At 46.8% G+C, this 22,369-nt stretch overlaps 1 protein-coding gene across 1 annotated transcript in view; it reads right to left on the reverse strand.

The window, feature by feature from the left end:
- Positions 1-22,369, reverse strand: part of ARHGAP20 (Rho GTPase activating protein 20) — a 259,386-nt gene that overhangs the window by 103,158 nt on the left and 133,859 nt on the right. The window contains exon 4 of the mRNA XM_078657062.1: positions 2,592-2,741. Coding sequence (XP_078513188.1) covers positions 2,592-2,741 — 150 coding nt within the window. The remainder of the gene's footprint in view (positions 1-2,591; positions 2,742-22,369) is intronic.

Genomic DNA, 22,369 nt, shown 5'->3' on the forward strand with positions numbered 1-22,369 from the left:
GCATGCAAAAATAAGATGCAAACGGCCTTGCGCACTATACAAACTTTGAGCTCGGTGACATAGAAAGGTTTAGATGCAGATGCAAATTCCAGTGCACCCCTCTTTCACAGGCAGATGTGCATAACACAGACGCATCTGCCCTTTCTTACGCAATCACACACTGCCTGCAGATTCCGATAGTGAATGGGGATCAGTGGGCTCCAAAACTGCCTCTGCACATTTGGGGGAAACGTTTTCATCCCTCAAATAAATAGGTTCAGGATTGTGATTTGGACACAAAATTTAAAAGTGGATGAAACGAGAAAAACAAAATAGGACAATAGTGATGCAATGCAAAACATGCAAGCCCAAGTCTAAGCATAAAACATGCAGGGGTGAAACACAGGCCCTTGCAGCCTGGAGGGGGATGACATTTCAGTGGTCTCCTCAACCTTTCAGTGCCCCACATTCAACCCAATGCCAACGAATATCTGGGAGATATAGAAGACCACCCCTGGCCCCCACCTCAAGGTGGCCTGGGCCCATACACAAGCATTGAAAATGGTCCCATCTACAACCCAATGTCGACAGGAAAAGACTTGTGTAATTGAGAAGCAGTGAGCCTCACATAACCCTGATCCCTGGTGCCACTGCACCTGCTGCGCTAGTCACAGCTATGCTCCTGGACACGCACTTGAACACACATGTATATACACACACACACACACACACACACACACAGAGTCCTGGGAACACACTGAATATATAACACATTATCACTATCTCTCCCACTTTTATCTGTGTTAACTAAAGTTTACTCACAAGTGAAAAAGCAAATAATTGGCAAACTGTCTGTCTAGGCTATAAACAACCGTTATTAATTTTTTTTACAATATCAGTGCATCAGTTTACATTTTGACTGTTTTTAATAAAACCGTAAACAAACTGTATAGATAGATTAGAATCTACTGGTCTTTTTCCGTCCAAACAACCACGTAAGATGTGTAACATAGACTAGGTGCCCGCAAAGAGGAAAATAAATATAAATGTACTTTATTTTATTGATTGCTTTAATTAACTGCTTTACATCTCTCCATAAGCTACCCCCTTTCCACCACCATTGGCTAGACACAAAACTTGAAAACACATCAATAAACGGAACATGAGCGATGCAGCATTCGCCATGTATCTCTCCGTCTGCCAACTATGCCAAACGTGGCCTAAACTCTACAGCGGGCAGGAAGTCTATTGCAAACATGCCCCCATCAAACTCCCAAAGTCTTATAAAAATTCCAAAGGAACAGAGTGCATTGAAGCAATAAATAGGTGACATCTTTTTTATATTTCTAATGGTATATCCTCCCGGATCTGTGGACCCTCCCCCCCTCTCGCCCTCAACGCCTTGAGACCCGCTACAGGTGAGTAGCTAGCGCTTTACAAACCCATGATTGATTGATTGATTGATTGATTAAATTATACTGCTCTAATGTTACATCATTGAACATAATTCAATAAATACATGGCATACTCCTTTTCCAATAGATCTCCTCGTCAACACAGGGATGGCAGAGCACTGCCATCCCACGTGGAAGCCATATGTTGTGAAGAAATCCGAAAATCTTTGGAAGGAGGCAGCTATTTCCAGGTCCATGGGCCCAGGCCATGGAGCTTCATGCGTTTCAAGGTCTGTGATAAAGTTGACCACATTGCTTTCAGCAAAATATTCAAAATTGGACTATACGCTAGTCTTGTGCACAAAACTCTCTCTCCAAGAAGCACATTAGGACGATTCACTTCAAAAAGCCGCTCTTTACAACTATATCCGGATCGCCAGCCAGGCCACCTTTCTTTGATTGGCTGCTCTCTATGGATTATTTTGCTTTGTAAGACAAAGAGTGCATATTTATCATTATTCTGTGTGAATTTTCTGACAGGCACAATTTACCTTTAAGGTCTTTGGAAACCACAGACCCCATCGTAGAATGTACATATTTCCCAACTTTAGATTCAGGAGCTAGACAACAAATATTACAACTGTAGATGTTCTATCATCAATTGAACATGTCTGTTTTACTATGCAATGCAATTCTGTGAATACATCAATACCATAAAAAATCACGCATACAAAAGATCCCCCCTCCGAGCATGGAGAACACAATGGCAAAAATAAATAGATAACGTTGTGTGGGTACACGACAGGACAACATATATGTTTGACCCACCACATTGAGGAAATGAAACATGGCAAGGTCTAGGAAGCGTATACTTGTATATAGATATATAGTGCCATGAGAGAGAGCATTTTGCTGCCTGTATTTACAGTTTTTCTGCTGCAGATGTTTGCTGGAGTAAGTGGCTGAATGTGTATTCGTTCTTTGTTATCACTTACTCAGAACCTCCATTTGGTGGAGACAGGACACTTGTACATTGATTACGGCCTCTAGAGGCGGCCAGGACCTGCTTTGAACATGGTTCTACTTTTCTAATATTTTGTCCCCCAAGAGTTTCCTCAGTCTTTGCATGAAGTTCTGGTGATGCAGCCAACAACTGCCCCTCGCTTAAAAAAAATAAAATAAAAAATAAGACAATAAAAACATCAAGTGCTCATGTACCTGAAAGTAGCAACACAGTTTGTGGTGGGCCAGCCAACAACGAAGGACCGCTCAGGGTGTGTGCTGCCCTCACAGACCTCCTCCATGCAGGATGCCGTCCACATCTCGCAAAGCCGCACTTGCTGCTTGAGTTTGAAGTGGGATACTGCCCTAGGAAGAGACACGCAAGCATTCAAATAGGTCCATTTGCTTGTATTTTTACCTTTCTGATCTCTAACATGGTTTCCTTGTTTAGTACATGCAACATAAATTACACACGTTATGGCTTTTAGCTGAAATAAAGATATTACTACTACTTCACCCAACATAAATACCAATGTGAACATACACCTTGTTTGGCCATTCTGGATTCTGAGGCTTGCTCAAGTAACTGATCCTCATAGGAAGGGGTTTTCACGTGGGATAAGAAATGCAGATCACCTTCAAAATCCCCAGTCTCTGACTTTTAAGGAGAGCTGTGCGAATGTGGCCGTCATCTTCTGGAACATCAGCCATACTGGACTTCACCTCCCCAAACCCCTTTGATGAGGGCAATGATTCATTGCCCTCATCAAAGGGGTTTGGGGAGGGAGCTTTGACATGCATTGGCCAAATTATTTTAGGAGCTATGCTTTGATTTTCCCAAGGGTATAATTTGGGTCTGCATTTTAGTAAGGTGGTTTGGAATAGACTCACTCCCTTGCTCATGATATCCCCGTCTGTGTCTCCTCTGTGTCAGGATGTGTCATAAGAAAGAACATTCATATGCTCTTTCAGTTAAAGGGCGTCCTTCCGAGGGATGCCTTGGACAATATTAAATGTACACTGAAGTGACTCGGCTATGAAACAGACACCATTAAATCACAAGAATTAACAAAGCCAATAGGCACCTTTTCGACCAATTGGCTTTGCCAATGCTTTTTGTTGATGCTGTGCAGCACCAGCAAAAAGAAATGCTTTTTGCCAATGCCACTCACAGGGAAAAAATGGAAGTGGGCATAACATAGTTTTCTTTATTGGCATATAAAGATAGTACAAGGTAATGCATGTTAAGCAGAATCCCTCTTACTTTTTCTTATACCTCTCCCCATCGTTACCATATTTAAACAATCCACAGTGTCACTCGTGGACACTGAATAATACTTATAAAACCTTGAAACAAGCGGCCTATCTAGACTCCACCTATTCCATTTACGTAAAGAGGAAATTAATAACGTTAAGGTTCGGACAGTTCCCTACTCTTGCGGAAGCCCTCACTGGAAACCAAAAGAAAATGATAATTGCCGGCATTTGTGGTTATAAAAAAGAAGACCTCATTCATCTTGTATGTCATCTTGTATGTCACTGTAAGACATTGCAACTAGCGCGAACCACAATATTGCGGCGAGCATTTCAGGACAGAGGCATAAGATCGTGCAGGAGAAGCTATCATATGTGGACTAGACTCCAATGACCCCCAAATGAACTGTAAATTGATTAAATTTCTACGAATTCATGAGCATGCACTGAATGTTAAATCATGTTAATAATTTGGAAAGTATTTTACAATTGTATAATCTTCTAAGATTTTATGTTTTTATAGAAATGCAATTTTTTATGTGTAGCAAACTTTTAATATTAGAATTTGGTATATTGTTATGGTTTTAACTAACTGAACATTAAAATAAACAGTATAACAGTACAATCCACATCCTATATTTAACAGAACAGGTTTTAGCAAGTATCACTTTTTTTTTTTTGGAAAACCTTTATTAAAGCACTCAAATCAGTACAGACGTAGGCCTACAACCTCAGAGGCCAGCAGTAAATCAGGAGACGCAAACAGGAGCAATGCAGTATTCCACAATTCAAAAGGGAATCACTATGCATGCAGAATACACGGTTGCAGGCACTATGTAGCACAAGGATAAGAGAGGTTTCATTTTATAATATGGAAGCAGTAGCAGCGGTTGTATCAGAGGCATCACACTATACGATATACCAGAAGAGACGGGAGGAGCATATCCCTCCATGCATTCGAGAATTAATGATGAACAATAAGGCTGAAAACACACACTATGCCTGCCTAAGGCAGGCCAGGAATAGAAAGCAAACAATGGCAAGCAAATTATCAAAAACGTCATCCGGAAATCCCACCCGTCCGAAACGATAAAGGAAAGGCAGGTGCAGATGCTCAAATAGTGAAAAGGAGAAAAGAAGAAGATACAGCCAACCCTACCCAAAGAGAAAGAGAAAGGGACCATAGAACAAAACAAACTAAAATAACAACACCCCCCCAATACCCACCACCCCACATCACCGTAATGGCTATGGCCTACCCCACTAACAGCGTGCCTGTCGCCCCAGGAGTACCCTGAAGAAAGAAAGAAGAATAGAAAAGAGAGAAAAACAATAATAAAAGGATATACGTGGAGGAGGACCTCCCAGCTCCCGCCCCTCCCCCCACCACTATGCGCCCCCCATATGCTATCACACCTAGTAAGGATAACGCAAAATTGGCAAATTAGGGGGGAACCAATAATCACCTAGCCCACCCCCCGCAAGGGAACAATATGAAGCGAAGTCCTAAATCAGCACCGATCCCAGCAATGCAGTCCGTATAGGCAGCAGTTGGTCAACCTTGGCCAGTTCGATCCAGAGCAGTGAGAACTCCAGTACCATCCGCCATCACTGCCAGAGGGCCAAACAACCGGACACGTCCATCGAGGCCCATCCGAATGGAAGCTGAAAGCCGCAGTACAGGCACAGCCCAGCTGTCCCCGTCGTCCCAATTCACAAATAAGGATGTTCGGCGCTGGTATCTGACGGAGAACACAAAGTCCAGGGGAAAAGTAAAACCCGCATCTAAGCACCTCAAACCAATTAACTCGCTATCAGCAAGACCCCGCACTTCATGCGATAAGGAAGGTCGGTCAACCGATGATCGCAAATCGATGGGGTCTAGAACCGTAAGATCACCATTTAGAACAACAGAGTACATAGTCTTGAGCCCCATCGCAGACACAACAGCATCCAATTTAGTCTCAAGGTCTAGCAGGCTCCGAGTCATGAAGAGGTGCAAGTCAGCGATAGCCGCCATGGCAGCCCCGGGCGTATATTCCATCTCCCCTCTTCCGGTAGTAGCAATTGTCAACTCTGCCCGAGACCCTCCAAGAAGGATAATCCTTACCGGGGTGATATTCGAGCCAGTTCAACCCCCTCGGAGAATCGAAGCCGGGTTGAAGCGGGACGTCGTCCGGCACCAATACACAAACCGTGGCCGCTCTCCACCATCGATGCTATGAGGAGATCCCACCGATCCGACTCCCTGTCGCAGCCAGTGTACGGCCCGATGGAATTCCGGGCCACCCCCGGCAGTATCAGCGGTAGATTCGCACCAGGCGGGCGTAGCTGTTGTCGGCCTTTGTCACGGCCACCATCCGGAGCATCAATTAGGGCAGTCAGGCAGCGCTTAGAATAGTGTTCCCCTGTCTCGCTGGTAGCGCTGTGCAGACGTGTTAGTCATCGCTGAAATCGGACAAATCAGGTCTCCCATCCGGGTCGACCGGTCCATCTTGGCAAGTCATGGCCGATGTTGTTGTGCTTGCCGCCGGCCGCTCCACCACTAGAGGTCCCGGTTTCTTAGTTGGTCAGGCCGCAATCTTCCCGGCGACAATAATTCCATGGGCAAGCCGATATTTCAACCGGAAGCACACCGCTGGGCACCGCTACACTTCGCCGATGCGGGATCGTGTCCCAGGTGCAGGATTAGTGGCAGGATGTCGTGGAAGGAGAAGGCGACCGACGGAGCCGAGAGCCCGAGCGGCCATCTCGGTCGCCGGCTTGGCTCCTCTGCAAGTATCAATCTTGATGCCATTATTTATCAGTTCTTAACACCCCCCCCCCCCACACACACACACTCAATCTGCTTCTGGACAATCATTTGGAGAGAGAACAAAATATTGTAGATGAATGTAGGTGGCATGTCCTCCCAGACACACCTTCAGGGATCCGCTCTCTCACCCCTTGCGTCTCATACCTCCAGGGGGTAAGATGCCAGCCCCCCAGAGACATCCACAGATACATGCATTCCAGTAGCCCAGATAACATAGATGCCCAGGGCAGCATGTTGTCTTCCATCTTTTTATCCTTCCCAACAGGTCTCATCCGGACTCCCTCAGCAGTTGCCCACTCACAGGTATCACGCAGCCATGCTTTATATGTCAGAGGAGTCAGCCCGAGTATACTAGGCCCAAGAGGACGCACCTCCTGCTCAGATTCTTTTTTGCCAGAGAGGGCAGCAGCCAAAGTAACACCTGACGCCATTCGTATCTCCCATCAGGAAGCCTCCGCAAGATGGGTGAGTATCTCCTGCCAATAGGTTAGGGACGGACACGTCCACAACATGTGGATAAAGTCAGCTTCCAATACTCTACAGAGGGGTAATTTCTCTGGGCAAGAGGGTTACATTTCATTTAACAGTCGTGGGGTAGGGTAGGTGTGGTGTGCCATATTGTACTGTATTAGCTTGAAACGTGCATTAGAACTTACTGTCCGAACACCCTCGTAGACCTTCACCCAGTGCCTTGCCGATACAGACTCTCCCAGTAACATATCCCACTTCATTTGTAGGGGGAGCGGTGCCTCTGGCAAGTCATCACACAGAGCCAGGTAAAGAGGGGACACCAGTTGGCAACTTGGAACCATGGCACACAAGACCGTCAAGGTGGGGGGGGGGCTCCTCAGGGAAAGACAGCCAAATCCCCCGTGTCACACTCGAGTGGAATTTGAGGAGCAGTGTTGTGGGACTTAGAATAAGAAGAGGAGGCAGCAGAACTGGCTACCACTGAGTTGTAAGTAGCACCTGACACCATTAGGGGCTTTGTAGTATTTGAGGGAGGGAACACCAAGACACCACATTGGCCAGCTAGCCACACCCTCTTATGCACACTTCATATACACCTAGGTGGTACTGGGGGACCAGTCATGGCATACCTCAGTCTTTACTGAAGAGAGCCAATAGGGGGTTTCTCCACCATATCGAGGTAACAAAAAGCCTGTAAAACACTTCTGTAATCTGCTACCACAAACCACTAATTAGGTATTGGATAGTCATTGAGGCGCATAAAAGGAGTGTGGACCCCTGTCCCCAACAGTTGTATGACGATCCATCGTAAACAAAGATAGCGCGTGACTTCTCATCGCGGCAATAACATCGCAACGGCAGTCACATCGGCAATTTTGTCATCGCACGTTGTTGCGACGCAAATGCGGGCATGTAATTGGTTAGCGTGTCACATCGGCGACTTAACATCGCGCGACATGACAACGCGATGCGGTGTTTCCCATTTACAGCTCTAATTATATTATATGGGGAGAGGGGTTGGCCTAATGGCCCTGTGCAGAGATGTAATCTTTCCTTTAATGCACAGAACAATAGCATCTGCCCCCCGGCTGCATTCTCATAATGTCATATGGACGCGAGGCCGCCCTCAGCGCCTCTTCCACTGTGCTCAGAATGTAAGTACCACTGAGGCAGCAAAGCCTCTGGTAAAGAGAACGCCCAAGGATGTTACGTACGCTGTGAGCGGAAGAGAGCCTCGCTTCCACGGAACTGCTTAGACTTGCTTCTCTGCGACTGCCTGACCATTAGGAACACCGTATACCGCTTATGTTCAATTCTGATTGCATGCGTCCTTACTATTAGAGAACTAAGTAACTGTAATTTTAAAATACAACCTTTATATGAGTGTACATCATAAAGGAAACGATGCCGCAAAACAAAGTTGAAAGGAAGTACGAATGTGTGAACTATTCTCAGACGGTCCTGAAAATATATGGCAAAGGAGGGCATAGTTATACCAGTGGTTAACAAGATCATGAGGCAGGGTTTACTGAATTATGTGGAACAAAAGGAATTTATGTGGCATAATGCAGTGTAATGTAGCACATGTTTTGGGGCCGTGAAAATGCGCTATTTTGCCTTTTGAACACACATTAATCCTGCCTAGAAAATGTTTTCTCTTATTAGTACCAGCATAGAACTGGAATACAGCAATCAGCAATCTAAGGGTTGCAGGTGAAGGATTGCTGAGGTTCTGCCACTGTGCAATGTTTCTGTTATGTTCTGTTTTTGTAAACTTCAGTTTCTGTTATGGTATGGCAATGAAAAGCACATTTATTTTTGCGATGTAAAGGCATTTTAACATCGCATGCGTTGTCATCCGCCATCCATTCATCCACCCATACATGCATCCATACAGCCATCCATTCATCCACCCATCCATGCATCCATCCAGCCATCTACCCAGCACCCATCCATGCATCCAGCCATCCAGCCATCCACCCAGCACCCATCCATGCATCCACCCATTCATCCACCCATTCCTGTTATGTTCTGTTTTTGTAAACTTCCATTTCTGTTATGGTATGGCAATGAAAAGCACATTTATTTTTGCGATGTAAAGGCATTTTAACATCGGTTGCGTTGTCATCCGCCATCCATTCATCCACCCATACATGCATCCATACAGCCATCCATTCATCCACCCATACATGCATCCATCCAGCCATCTACCCAGCACCCATCCATGCATCCATGCATCCACCCATTCATCCACCCATCCATGCATCCATCCATACAGCCATCCGCCATCCATCCGCCAGCCATCCGCCCATCCATGCATCCACCCAGCACCCATCCATTCATGCATCCATCCATCCAGCCATCCATTCATCCATCCGCCATCCATCCGCCATCCATTCATCCATCAGCCATCCATTCATCCACCCATCCATGCATCCATCCATTCATCCACGCATCCCCGCCATCCATTCATCCATTATACTGTCTGCCATCATGCATCCATTCATCCATCCTCCCCCATGCACCCATCCACAATTTCCCCATCCATGCATCCATCCAGCCAGCCATCCACCCAGCACCCATCCATCCATGCATCCATCCATCCACCCATCCATGCATCCATCCATCCATCCATCCACCCAGCAACTCACTACACACCCATCCATCCATCCACCGAGCCTGTCATAACAAGGAAATATATACAATAAGAACAACGTTATCATTTGCCCGTTTCTGTTATGTTCTGTTTTTGTAAACTTTTTTCTCAGCACGTCTCAGCCCGTTTCTGTTATGCCTGTCATAACAAGGAATATATATCAAATAACATAACAAAAATAATGTTTCTGTTATGTTCTGTTTTAACATCGCATGCGTTGTTATTGCATGCGATGTCAATGCCATCGCGCCTTTGTTGCATGCGGACTAATAGGCTGAGATGTGACCGACCATGCGATGTAAAAGTCGCGGTGCGATAGCACCGCGATGTATTTACATCGATGTAATGGGTGTTTCCCGTCCCCAACAGAGCCTATCACTTTCGGGGGTGACAGCCTCATTGGAGCACTTGTCATGAGACTCATGACTCTGGTGTCCCACACAAGAAAACACTCCAGGTCTGGCAGAATGCTACAATGACAAGCAGATTGTCAGATGACCACCGCGCCAGGGACAGTTCGGTCAGGGTGCACGGGCGGATGATTATTGCCCTTTCTCAAGACCAGCAGGGCTTCAAAGTATCCTTTTGCATTTTTTTGTGTGCAGATCTACTTTGATTTATGCGTCAAACAAGAACAAAGGTTGCCTACAGCATTGCACTCCCGCTGTGACTTCAGCTACAGAAAGGTTACATTTTCCCAAGGATAAGGACAGAATGAACAGAATGTCCAGCACTGTACTCACCCTCCTGTCCTGCCCCAAAAGAGCAGGGTCTCTCGAATGCCACACGCATTACAGACTCATTGACGATCTTTGCATGGAGGGCACGGCCCACTGAACTGCAACAAACAAACTGCAAAAAGCGCACTTAGTTTTTCCTGCTATTCTAGATCGCCACACAGGAGGCCTTTTTGATGCACACTCTTAAAAGCCCGGGCTCTTTAGCAGAGTAAGTCATCGCCTTCAGGCCCCTGGAAGCTCAACACTGGAGCAATAGGCAAAGAGCCTTTCAGGTCCTAAGTGTTTCATTACTGTTAAGCAGAGCACCAATCAGCTCAAATCAAATCGAATAACCAGGAAGTGGGTCAGTGGGCTGTGTGAAGAAAGTGGCCAATGCGGGTTCTGATATCAAAATAAACTTGTGCTCGCAGCAGCTCTCCTGTTAGTGTTACTAGAGGGAGAGAGGCTACACTTGGTGGCTACACTTGTACTTCACATGTCTACCCTGTACTTTCTGAGTGAAGTCAGCACGCTGTTCCTTCTTTTCCCAATAGGAAGCACAATTTGTTCTTGGTGTCCTGAGCGATTCAGCTGATGGGGCAATTTTGTTGAAATCTACATACACAGCAGAACACAGAAAAAAAGAAAACTGTCAAAGCATCTGACACAAGTAGCGCAGTGGTGGTCATGGACACAGACAAGTTATCAAAGAATACCTTTGCATGTTACTACCAGGAGCTGATGGGTATACTGCCAGTGATAACAAAACAATTGAAACATTGTTTTGTACTACTGAAACGCTCCTGACCTCAAAATGGCACCTGCCGCCGATCATCACAGGGGGTCAAAGTTACACCCCAAGGGATGCCCTGTGTCTGCTTCCTCAGCTTAAAGGCCACAAAATCGATTGAAACAGAAAACATTGGTTTCAGACCTACTGGGATGAACCCGATCAGCCTGAGGATTAAGCGAGAAGAACTTTGCCTGACCACAAGATGGCCGCCACTGTTGACATGATGTACTTCGACTCCTGGACAATCAATACAGTTCTTTTCCGTTCTATACTTGACCTTCCAGACTAAGGGCCTGATTACGATGGCGGCGGGATGTATCCTACCATCGCGTTTTTGGTGGTCTGACCGCTGCCTCCTCGGCGGTTTGACTTCCCGATTATGATCTGGGTGGTGAGACCTCGACAAGACCGCTGCCACTGCTGAAATTTATGCTACCATGGCCAAGAGGCGGCCCATGAAGACGGTCCAGTGCAGCTCACCTCCTGCCCAATTACGACCTGCCTTTCCACCGACCTGTTCCTGGCGGGCACACAGCCGTGCAAGAGTCAGCAGAAAGGCAGGCAATGAGCCGAAGTAATAGCTCGAGTGCGTCTGTGCCCATGTGTAATGTAGCTGGTGCCCATGTAGTGCCTTCCAATGCCTCCAGGTTGGGGCGGCGTAATGTTTCACTTGCACAACAGAAAGCAAGGAAACAGTGCGCCCGACTGTCTGGAGCTATCGCAAAATGGCTGGCATTGGCTTCCGGCTTATTTCCAGAGTCGAAGCGTGCCACCACCTTGACTAGATTGCCCACACCCCGCCAACCCGACGGGAAACTTGTAATACAGCAGTCATTAGACCCTCAGCTGTCTTCTTAGGACCGCCGTCGCTGCGGTACAGTGGTGAGACTTCCAAACTTGTAATCGGTCCCTTAATCATACTTCATTTTTTTCCCATAGACTCACTGGCAAAACGGAGTGCAGTTTTTTCCTCACTCGCCAACGTTAAGTTGGCGAGCGCGAGCAAGGAAAATCCAACGTTAGATCACCTCCCAGCAAGATTTCTCAAAGAGGCGGGTCGCGGCTGCTCGCATTGAGAAACCTGTTCACTTTGAGGAAGCTGCCGCTCAAGTAGAACATTTACTCAAGCAGCATGTAGAAGCAGCACCCTCTTGCACTGTGAATGGTGCAGTTCACGCTGATTTTCAGTGTGGAACAAACACCTGGCGCAAAAAATCAGCATGAACAGAGCAAATTAACACACTCTGTTGCTTGCAGAACTCTAAGTAGTGCAGTGAGTTTTCGGTCACTTTGCCTAGGCCTAAAAAAAATATAGATTAGGTCATGGGCGTTTTTAGAGTGGGTAAAGCTTTTTAGCTGGAAAAAGCGGTTTTAGGGTTTAGGGTGGGTATGGGTTTTTGGGTGGCAAGGATTTTTTTTAGGATAAGGGTGGGTGTGGCTTTTTGGGTGGTAAGGGTATTTTTTAGGGTGTAGTGTGGGTGTGTTTTTTTAGGGCAATGGTATTGTTAAGGTTTAGGGTGGATGTGGGTTTTTAGGTGGCAATGGAATGTATAGGGTTTAGGATGTATATGGGATTTTAGGTGGCAAGGAGATGTTAATAGTTTAGGATTAGTATGGGTTTTTGCATGGCAATAGTATTTTAAAAGTTCAGGTGGGGTTTTGGGTGGCAAGGGTATTATAGGGTTTAGAGTGTTTTTTTGGTAGCAGGGCTATTGTTAGGGTATAGGGTGGGTATGAGTTTTTGGGTGGCAAGGGTATTTTTTGGGTTTATGGAGGGTATGGGCTTTTTTGGGTGGTAAGGGTATCTTAAGTGTTTAAGGTGGGTGTGAATTTCTTTATCTGTGCTCCATAAGTGTTATGTTTTTCTATTCTCTCTCTTCCTGTATCCTCCCATAGTCTTAGTGCTTCCCACTGACATGCTCATATATTGGACTGCTGCCTCTTTGTTTTGTTTCCCTCACCATACCAGCCATTTTGTGTGACTGGTCAGTGGTTTTGGGCGCTTGTTCGGAGAGTGTTGTCCATAATGTGGCAGTGATGGAGCTTCATAATAATGCACTGTCAATATGACTACCGGATTACAGATGCCCCTCACAAAAATAAACCACTAGTGCCAAAATCTTTTCAGAAAGCAGACTGGAGATATTGCTTGCTGATGGGAACTTGACAAGCAACACAACAAACCTGCTTATGGTGAGCTTCTTTCAGGGAATGGAAGGCTCACGCTCCCTTCTGAGTGTGGGCACTATCTGCACTGAGGCTTCACTTGTAAGGAGAATGCAATGTGCAAGAGCCTCCCAACAATTAACTACCTTTCCCGCAGGTAATGACATTTTGCATAAGCTGGAAAGATGGCAGCCATTTCTGATATTAGGTGTAACTTCCAAAGTGGCACATATCATCTTTGCTAGGCAATAGTGATACAGTGTTGCTTCAGCCAGGACCGTGCTATACAGTTCTTAGATTTGCTTTGCCAAGAACCACTTGTTTTCGTTTGGGTTTCTGCGGAAGGACTTTAGAAATACAGACAAGTGTTTCTGAAAGTTGTGGTAAAAGTGGAAACAAACTGAATTTTTTAACATATTCTAGGAGAGTAGGTCTGTTACATTTCACTGAGGGTTATCATTTGAAGGAACAAGAAGAATTCTAGCCTGGACTAAGTTACTCATTCTACAAACGTCAGGCATAAGATATTATTATTGTAGAATGTTTTAAAGAATTGTTAAACTAGGGAACAGCCTAATATTAACTTTGCTGATTGTTCTGCGGTTCTACAACACTCAAATAAAAACTATCGCCCAGATCCATCAAAGTCATGTTTTGCGAGTCCTTAATAGCGAATTTTAAGGATTCGCTATTAAAGACTCGCAAAACGGGATGCATGTAGAAATTGCAATATTTTTAGCGATTTCTACTGCTTCCTTATTTGCGATTCGCTAATTGCGAATCGCAAATAAGGAATGGCTTTCCCATTCATTCCTTATTTGCGATTAGCAATTAGCGAATCGCAAATAAGGAAGCAATTTCAAGGGTGCCAGGGTGTCCAAAGGACACCCTGTTGCACCCCTGAAATGGTAATGTACACTGGTGTTGCGCACACACATGTCCCAAGGACATGTGTGTGTGTAACATACAACTTAGAAAAATGCACTAAAGTGCATTTTTCTAAGTTTTTGCTATTTACCACGTAGTTAGACTTCGCGGTAAATAGCGGCCCCAGATTGCGAATTCGCAATTTTGAAATAGTTCATGCATTGCATTTAAGGAATCTCAAATTGAGATTCCTTAAATGCAATAATCACAATGTAGCGATTTCTAAAATTGCTTTTTTTGCATTTGGGATGATGCATCCCAAATGCAAAAATACCGCTCGCAAAGGGCCAGATTCTCAGAATCTGGCCCTTTGCGAGCGGATTTTGGTTTGATGAATCTGGCCCTATATCTCTTGCGAGGAAGGCTTTCCAGTTTTTGGGAGAACTGTGAAAGAATATCTAGTTAAGATATTCATTTATATATTTAGTTTTCAGGAAATGCCACATGAAATATATAGTGTTGGCTACACAGAGATATTGATAAGTTATCAAAAGACTCGTATCTATTAGAATGTGTGCTAGATGAAATTTCACCTGTTTTCACTAGGAAACTTTTTATGCAATGGCGTTATAGCACACTCCCCATAAGGTCCTTTACTACTCATTGGGCACAGCCCACACCTAGCGAGCAGTGTCCGTCTTGCCCACATTATCGGGAAGACGATTTACATATTTTATTTTTCTGCAAGGCGTACCAAAGACCTAGGAAGTACTGGCTAGTCCCTATTCTTAGTAATCTGGGCTTTAAACTACACCTCCCTGCCTATAGGATTTTAAAAACTGACCTCTCACCCCCCATTGTGTTCGCGGTAGCTAAATTCCTGACTGCGATGTGGCACATTCGCACCCGCTCCTTGAAACAAGAGCAAGCAATGGGATAAACAAATTGTTATAATGAATTGTAACTGTAATGTCTATGAAATTATTACTTTTTTAATGTCTCTTTTAATGATTATGGGCGGATACAATCTGCTTGTCTTAACTGTATACAATCTGCTTGTCTTAACTGTGTACAATCTGCTCGTCTTAACTGTATACTTGTTTGCACATCTTTTATGATCTAAAATTGATCGAAATAAAGATTGGAACTGGATAAGTTATGTGCATTTATTATTACAGCCAAGTGCAGAACTATTATTGAAAAGTTACTATCGCTAATCCTTGCCTTTAGATGTTCCCAACATCTTCCAGACATCATTAACCAGCAGAAGTTACTGTCAAAGAGGTGGAGTCCAGCGTCCCTGGTTTCTGTCTGATCTCATCCCCCCTTCCCTCTTTCCACATATTCCTGCAGATCTGGTTAGTGGAGGAGGTGGTTAGAAGCGGGTGTTCATCGCTCCCACTGGATTCCAAGAACAAAGTTAGTGCTTCCTGCCCTAGCCTATCAAAACATTCCACATGGTACAGGCGCTGTTGTGAGAACAACGGAGAAGATTGGAGAAGAAATCCTTTTTTGACGTTTTCATTAAAGGATGCCATATTTTGAGACTGAGCTTTATAATATCCTTGTTCTATATCATGTTTCCTTTACTCATCAGTCATGCCCATCACTTTATAAATTTGATTCTGTGCAGTTCTGCAAAGTGAGCTACTGGGGACAGAGGGAAAGTGCAACAAATAAATGGGGTGCCGACAAGTCACTGCTGGGCAGCCAAATGACAAACCTGAACGTAAGGTAGGGAGGAAGAGAATTGACATGTGGGTGCAAAATATATTCCAACATACTTCAATCAGGCCAAGAGGCGCCTGTCGTTCAACCATGCACCGGCTCTCCCTTCTTCTCCTGTGGGAAGTTCAGTCCTGCAGCCAGCACTGCTAACAGGGTATGGCTTTGGAGCGTCTCCAGGAGAGTTGTGTTTACAGGCCACACAAATGATGCCACTCCTGCACTCTGTGGCAACACATTCCTGCTGTGTACTCAGTGATTTCATTATTTATTGATAAACAAACCCTGCTGCAATCTTTCGAAGGTGTGTGGACTGGGTTAATCATCTCATCAGACCACGATGGAACTGGTGCTCCAGCAACAAATGGAGTTCAACAAAAAATCCCACAGAGGTCAGTTTGTATTGAAGCAAACCACATTTTCTAATAGGGCAACATGGCAGCAGTTAGCATAGATCAAACACCCTCACTTTCTCCAGGCGCTATATTAATGTATGAAACAGATCAGTTTAAGAACAAATCCACCCTTCACCCCACTCTGCTTCCACAAATCCAATGCCCAATAATTTTGTGCGGAAAAAAGCAAAATAAAAAAATAAATGGGTTCCTTAGAAATAAAATACCGAATTAAATAACATAGAGCCTTTAAATACATATCTAGTTCTTATTTCAAGCAGGGAAGGACGCCCTTGTTTATTATTATCGGGCTGTGTGCCTTTCTGACACTAAGCCAGCTTTTCAAAGTGGTTTCCGTGCTTTAACCGATTTATTATTAATGTGCCACGACTTGAGCTCTAGGACAGCTGCCTTACTGTGTTGTATTTTGGCCGATCTGTGCAGCCCGACTGACTCCAAAACGGGCGGACGGAGTCTCGCAATAACACTACATGCAGCAATTTCATGAGGCTTCAGGGCAGCTACCGAGGGGGCAGGCCGTCCTGATCTCAAAGAGAAACCCCACAAACCCACCCTCACCTCGGCAGCCTGCTCTCACGGACATCACGGGCACCCACCAGGCAGCTCACCCGCGGAAACACCAAACCGCGACAAAACGTGCATTGGCCGCACACGTTCGGGTGTTTATTTCTATTCACCGTCAAACAGAGTTACCATTAGTTTTTGACGTTAGTTTTTTTTTCTTTCAATCATGATGTTGGTTGCTTTTTTTCGCTCCTTTAAATTTGCTTTTTAATTACACCCGTTAAAAATAGCTATTATTCACTTAAAAAAAGCTAACCCAAGAATTAATTTTTAATTAAACATTTAGTTGTATTTATGTATAAAAATGAAATGGTGATTATGTAATTGCGGAAACTATGTGAGTGGACCTGACAGAAGCTTATTACTCACGCTATATAGTGCATCAGTAGGGTTTACGTCTTCCAGAAGCACTTGGATGTCACTTTAGGTTCTCAAGTAGGTATAAGGAAACAAGCACTGGCGCAGCCAATAAGTCGGCATTGCATTTTCAGTTATAGGCCAGACCTATTGGCTTTGGAACCAAGGAGAGCAAGGTGAGCGCCTGTCCGAACCAGAGTCTGGTAAGTGATGCATGCACCGGGGCTGGCCTTAGGAAGGCAATAGCATGTGGTTATTAAGGCCCTCTACATTATCCTCTCAGAGCCTCATTTCTATTCAACATCAAAGAGAAGGGGCTTGTTTTTTAACAAAATATTTCTTCCATTACATGAAAAATATCAGCAAACATTTGACACTCAGGAATGGCAACACCAGTATCATGTCTCTGTTTCACTTACCTTCTGGGGATCTCACTGAGTAACTCACATTCAGCACAGATTGTTAACAGCTCTCTTTGCAGGAGATGTTTTAAGTCTCCTTTCAAAGTTTGCTTATTTCAAGGGACTGTGAGCCACAACTGAGCCGGCCAATTGTTTTAAAAGCAAGTTGTGAATCTGCTTACTATATGGAGATCAGTCTTGAGGGATCATTTGACAGTTACTCACTTAAGAAGAGGGGGTCATGATACCGTGTGGAATACCTCCATTTTAATGTAAATTCATGCAGCAATATGGAATCCCACTCAATAAGAGAGCACTCTACAGAAGCTGGTGCATCATCGAACACTGGGAGAGTTGAGCTGTAAAGATGGTGCCGCAGTATTCGAGGATTGCTGGTTGGACCATTTTAAGACATGTACAGTGCCGGCTTTACGGTGGTACAACCCGTGCCGCGATACTGGGCGTCAAGCTCCATGGAGCCCTGCATTTACAAATATTTTACAGCATTGAATGCACCTGTTGCAGATATCGTAGTGTGCTCACAATTTTTCAGGGTTATAAAATAAAGGCACGATAACTCTAGTGATTAATGTACGTGTGAGAGATACCGGTATTTTGACTCATCATAAAATAGCAGGAACGGTTAACGTGCACAACAAGTAATATGCAGATCTCAGATTTGTATTTTATGTAGATAGCTCAGTAGGTTATTGCTTTTGTCACAGATGTAAGGGGCTGTGATGGGCCCTAGGCCCACATGCTAGCAGGCACACAATCACTGACGCAGGACACACTGGAGGTCTGGTGCAACTGGCCCAGAGCACGTGCGCTCGGCCTCTTTTATTAATGCTGTGTCACATGACCTGTGACATCAGTGGTGGGTGGGTGTTAAGTGTGAATACAGGCTTCAGCACTAGACTGCTAACTTATGCTGGGCATTACATCCCTTTCCAAATTGGTTAAAAATTAAACCAAACAGAAAAAGTCCAAAACCTGTGGGGGAAGGAAAACACAGAAAATAACACTGGACTTGCGTTTTCAAAATGAGTCTCTTTGGCTGCTTGCAAACCGCAGGCAGTATAGTTCTCGTATTCTGGACTTGCAGTTCTCGGAGGCACGGTCCGCAGTTGTTCGGCGGGTTCTTTCCTTGGCTGTGCTGTCTGTCTGCTGTTCTCAGCCCTGCCTTTGCTTTGCTCCGTTGGTAATGAGAGATAACTAGATGATACAGGTGTTGACAGTTTTCTAGTTTTGTTCTCTCTTCTGGCTTCGTTATATTCTTCCGGGCAGGCTTTCATGTTGACTCTTGGCAGATGAATAGAGTAGGTGCCACATCCCTCTCACTAGGATGCCCCTCTCGCCGGTATTCCTCTCTCACCAGATGTCCGGGAGGACCTCTTTGCCAGGCGTCCACTGGACTGGTGTCTTCGGTCGTGGTGCTCCACCATAGCCTTCGGGCCGTGAGCAGGGCGCTCCACGAGCTTCACCGTCGTGTCCTAGTTCCACCTGAAGGTTGGGTTGTAGACTCTTCTCATCGCTCGCGAGGCTTTCATCCCCTTGGGTCCTGCAGACGTGCATCGGTAGACCTGTCTCCCGTGCGGGACTTGCTGCCACCAGAGTCCCTCGAGGCCTCCGATTCTGGTTTGTCACGGGCTGGTGCGATGTAGGTCAGGTCCTCAACCTCCAGAGGCCTGAGTAGTCTCGTCATCCAACTCTTCCGCTCAAACCACAGAGGTTGATGTCGCCAACCGTCTAGCTTGCTCTCTTCTGCGATCGCCATGTGGATGGATGGCTCGTAGGTGGTTGTCTTTGGTCTGCACTGCCGGTGTTCTTGCCAGGCTGGTCTTCACTTTGCTTCTTTCCGCAGGGGCGACTTCTTCTTGCAGTGGCAGCCTGCCATTCCGATTTCTCCTTTCTTCCTTTCTTGGGTGGCGGTGTGCCACTACGATCATTCTTCTTCTCTTCTCCTTTTCTCACGACGTACCCTGGTCCCTTTTCCTTCATCTTCTCTGGCCAGGCTTCCCCATGCAGTGCGCGCACTCTGCACATGTCATCCTGGTCTTGTCCTAGTCCTAGGACACTGTCTTCTTGTCACTCACTTCCAGGGTTAGCGTTGCGACCTTTTCTACTGTTCCTTCATCCTTTTCTTTATGGCATCACGCCCTTCTTCTCCTTGTTCCTTCTTGCGACGTGATTTGGTCACTGTACTGCCTTGGCCTTCCCCGCCAGTCTTCTCCAGGTAGCGTGCACTCCACCTGTGTCTCTCTGTTCTGGGCATGGCTCTCAGACATTGGTCTTTTCTTCTAGTGACTGGACCGGTTGTCGCCATCTTCTCGGTTGATTCTTTTCTTTTCTTGACGACCATACTTGGTGGTCGGTTCTCACCTTCGGCATGAGTCGTCATGCTGTGCTATCTTCTTCGTGGTCGCTATTCACCGTCACGGTGTTTTGGCGTTGGCGCGTCGCCGTGTGGCGTCACTCTGGCGCTCCTGATTCCTGACTCTCCTGGCACGTTCCGTCGCAGTGTTGCGCGGTCCTGTCGTGCGGGGTGTGGAATTCTTGCACTCCTGTCGCCTTCTTGCGCGGTCTCCTGGCGTCTTCCTCACGTTTTTCTTGAGAATACCTGCGCTGTCTCCTGGCGTCTTCCTCACGCTTGCCGGATAGCACCTGTCGCTTCTGGCGTCGCGGTGCTGACCTTCATTCCTCGCTCTCCTCTTTGAGCACTTTGGGCACTCCTGGTGCTTTCTTGCACTTGACCACGGTCACTGCTCTTTCACTTACGCAGCTCCTGGCCGTGTCGCACTTTAGATCCTCCTCTTACTCCTTGCGGCACTACTGTTGCTTTCTTGCACTTGACCACTGTCGCTGCTCTTTCACTTACGCAGCTCCTGGTGCTTTCTTGTACTTGACCACTGTCGCTGCTCTTTCACTTACGCAGCTTCTAGCCGTGTCGCACTTTAGATCCACCTCTTACTCCTTGCGGTGGCGTCGACACCTCCTGGGCGTGTACTCTGCTCCTTTGTTCGTCCGTGTCGTCGGGTACTTGCTGCTTTAGATCGTTGACCTGCTCTCTCCGTCGTGTGATTATGGCAGTCTTTTCCCTAGGAATTCTTCCAGTGCTTCCTTGCACTTTGTGGCGCGTTCCTCTTTTCTTGCGAGTAGCCACCTGCCAGCAGGTGTTTTCTCTATCCGTCTCTGGGCGTCACTTGTGGAGGTTCTTGTGTTGGATGGGCTTTCTTTACTTGTCGTAGGCTTGTCTCATTTTGACCTCCTTCAGTAGAGTGGTAATGCCACTGACGGTTCTCCCTTTGTTTTCCTTCACCTGGCCGTAGACACCGTCCAACTTCCTCCTGCCCTTCAGACGGGCGTCGCTGCACATAATCTGTCCTTCACTTGAGCAAAACCTGGATATGTGTCTCTATTCGGTGTGTCCTTCACTTGAGCAAAACCTGGATATGTGTCTCTATTCGGTGTTTTTGGTGATATTTCCCTGCTGTGTGTGTTTGCACTGTAATCTCTCCTGGCGTGCAGTACACGGAAGCGGCCACCGGGTGGCAGGGGATCGTTTTCAGCTACGGACGGTAATCTTGTCTTCCCAACACGGTGTTTCACTCCTTCACCTGCGCTGGGCCCCCTGCACCTCCTCGAAGCTGGGACACACGACTCCGGGCACAATCACCCACGGATGCCTGCAGCACTGTGCACCACTGGGGACCTCTCATTAAATAACCGTGAGTTCCCTTCTTTTCTGGGCACTGTAACATGAGGCGTGCTGCTTCTTTCTCCCACTACGTCTTGGGGCAGACACTGGTTCAACTCTTGTTTTTCCTCCCCCCCCCTTTTGCCGCTGCAGTTTCTCTCCACTCACGCTGCACGGAGTGGGTGAGGGTCGCGCTATTCTCGAGGCTGCCTGCTTCTGCCTCTCCTCAGTCTTCCTTTCGCCCGGCAGCTCACTGCATGCTGCGGGCGCACCAGTTCCTTCACTCCGCCGCCGCAGCTGCAGTCTTTACACGCTGCACGGTGGGCGGCTGGAGCTCCTCTTCACCGGCCGTGGCCGGGTGCCTACATTATCGCCTCCCCTCCCCCACCGCCGCCGCAGCCACACTTCACACGCGGCGCGGGGTGGGGAGCAATTAGCGCGATTAGCGCTCCACTGCGGGTGAGCTCCGCTTCTAATTCAGTTCCTTTTTCTGGGCGCCCTTGCGATCGCGGGTGGGCTCCGCTTTATTTACAGTCACTTTCCCCCCTCCCGGCAGCTCTGCACCTCGCACGCTGCTGCGGGGGACGGGGACACTTCATGCAGGCCGCGGGTGGGCTCCGCTGGCGCTGTTTTAATTCAATGTCTTTCACCCTCGCCGCGGCCGCCTCTCCTCAGACGCGGCGCGGCGGGGGACAGCAGGCGCCGCAGGCAGGCCGCGGGTGGGCTCCGTGAGCCTTGCTTAACAAAAGTCAATAGCTGGCGCAGCTATCATTTCAGGGGGCACATTAATTGTTTATTGTCCATAGCGGGTGGGCTCCGCTTACACTGCCGGTCACGGCCAGGGCTCACCTTCGGCCGACGGGCCTCCTCTCACGCGGGTGGACACCGCATGGCTCTCTCTTCGCCCCAGGCAGGGGGCACACACGCGCCGGGCACAGGGTGAGATCACCTTTTCCTTCACCTCTAGGCCCGAGGCTCTTGACACGCCTCGTGGGCCTCGCGGCGGCCGGCTGCTTTCTTCGGGGGTGTGCCTTTACTGCTGGCAGCTCCCCATTCCTCTTTCCTTCATCTTCGTTTTCACAGCTGGCACGCG

This window comes from Lissotriton helveticus, chromosome 8 (genome assembly GCF_964261635.1).
Source record: "Lissotriton helveticus chromosome 8, aLisHel1.1, whole genome shotgun sequence".
NCBI lineage: Eukaryota > Metazoa > Chordata > Amphibia > Caudata > Salamandridae > Lissotriton > Lissotriton helveticus.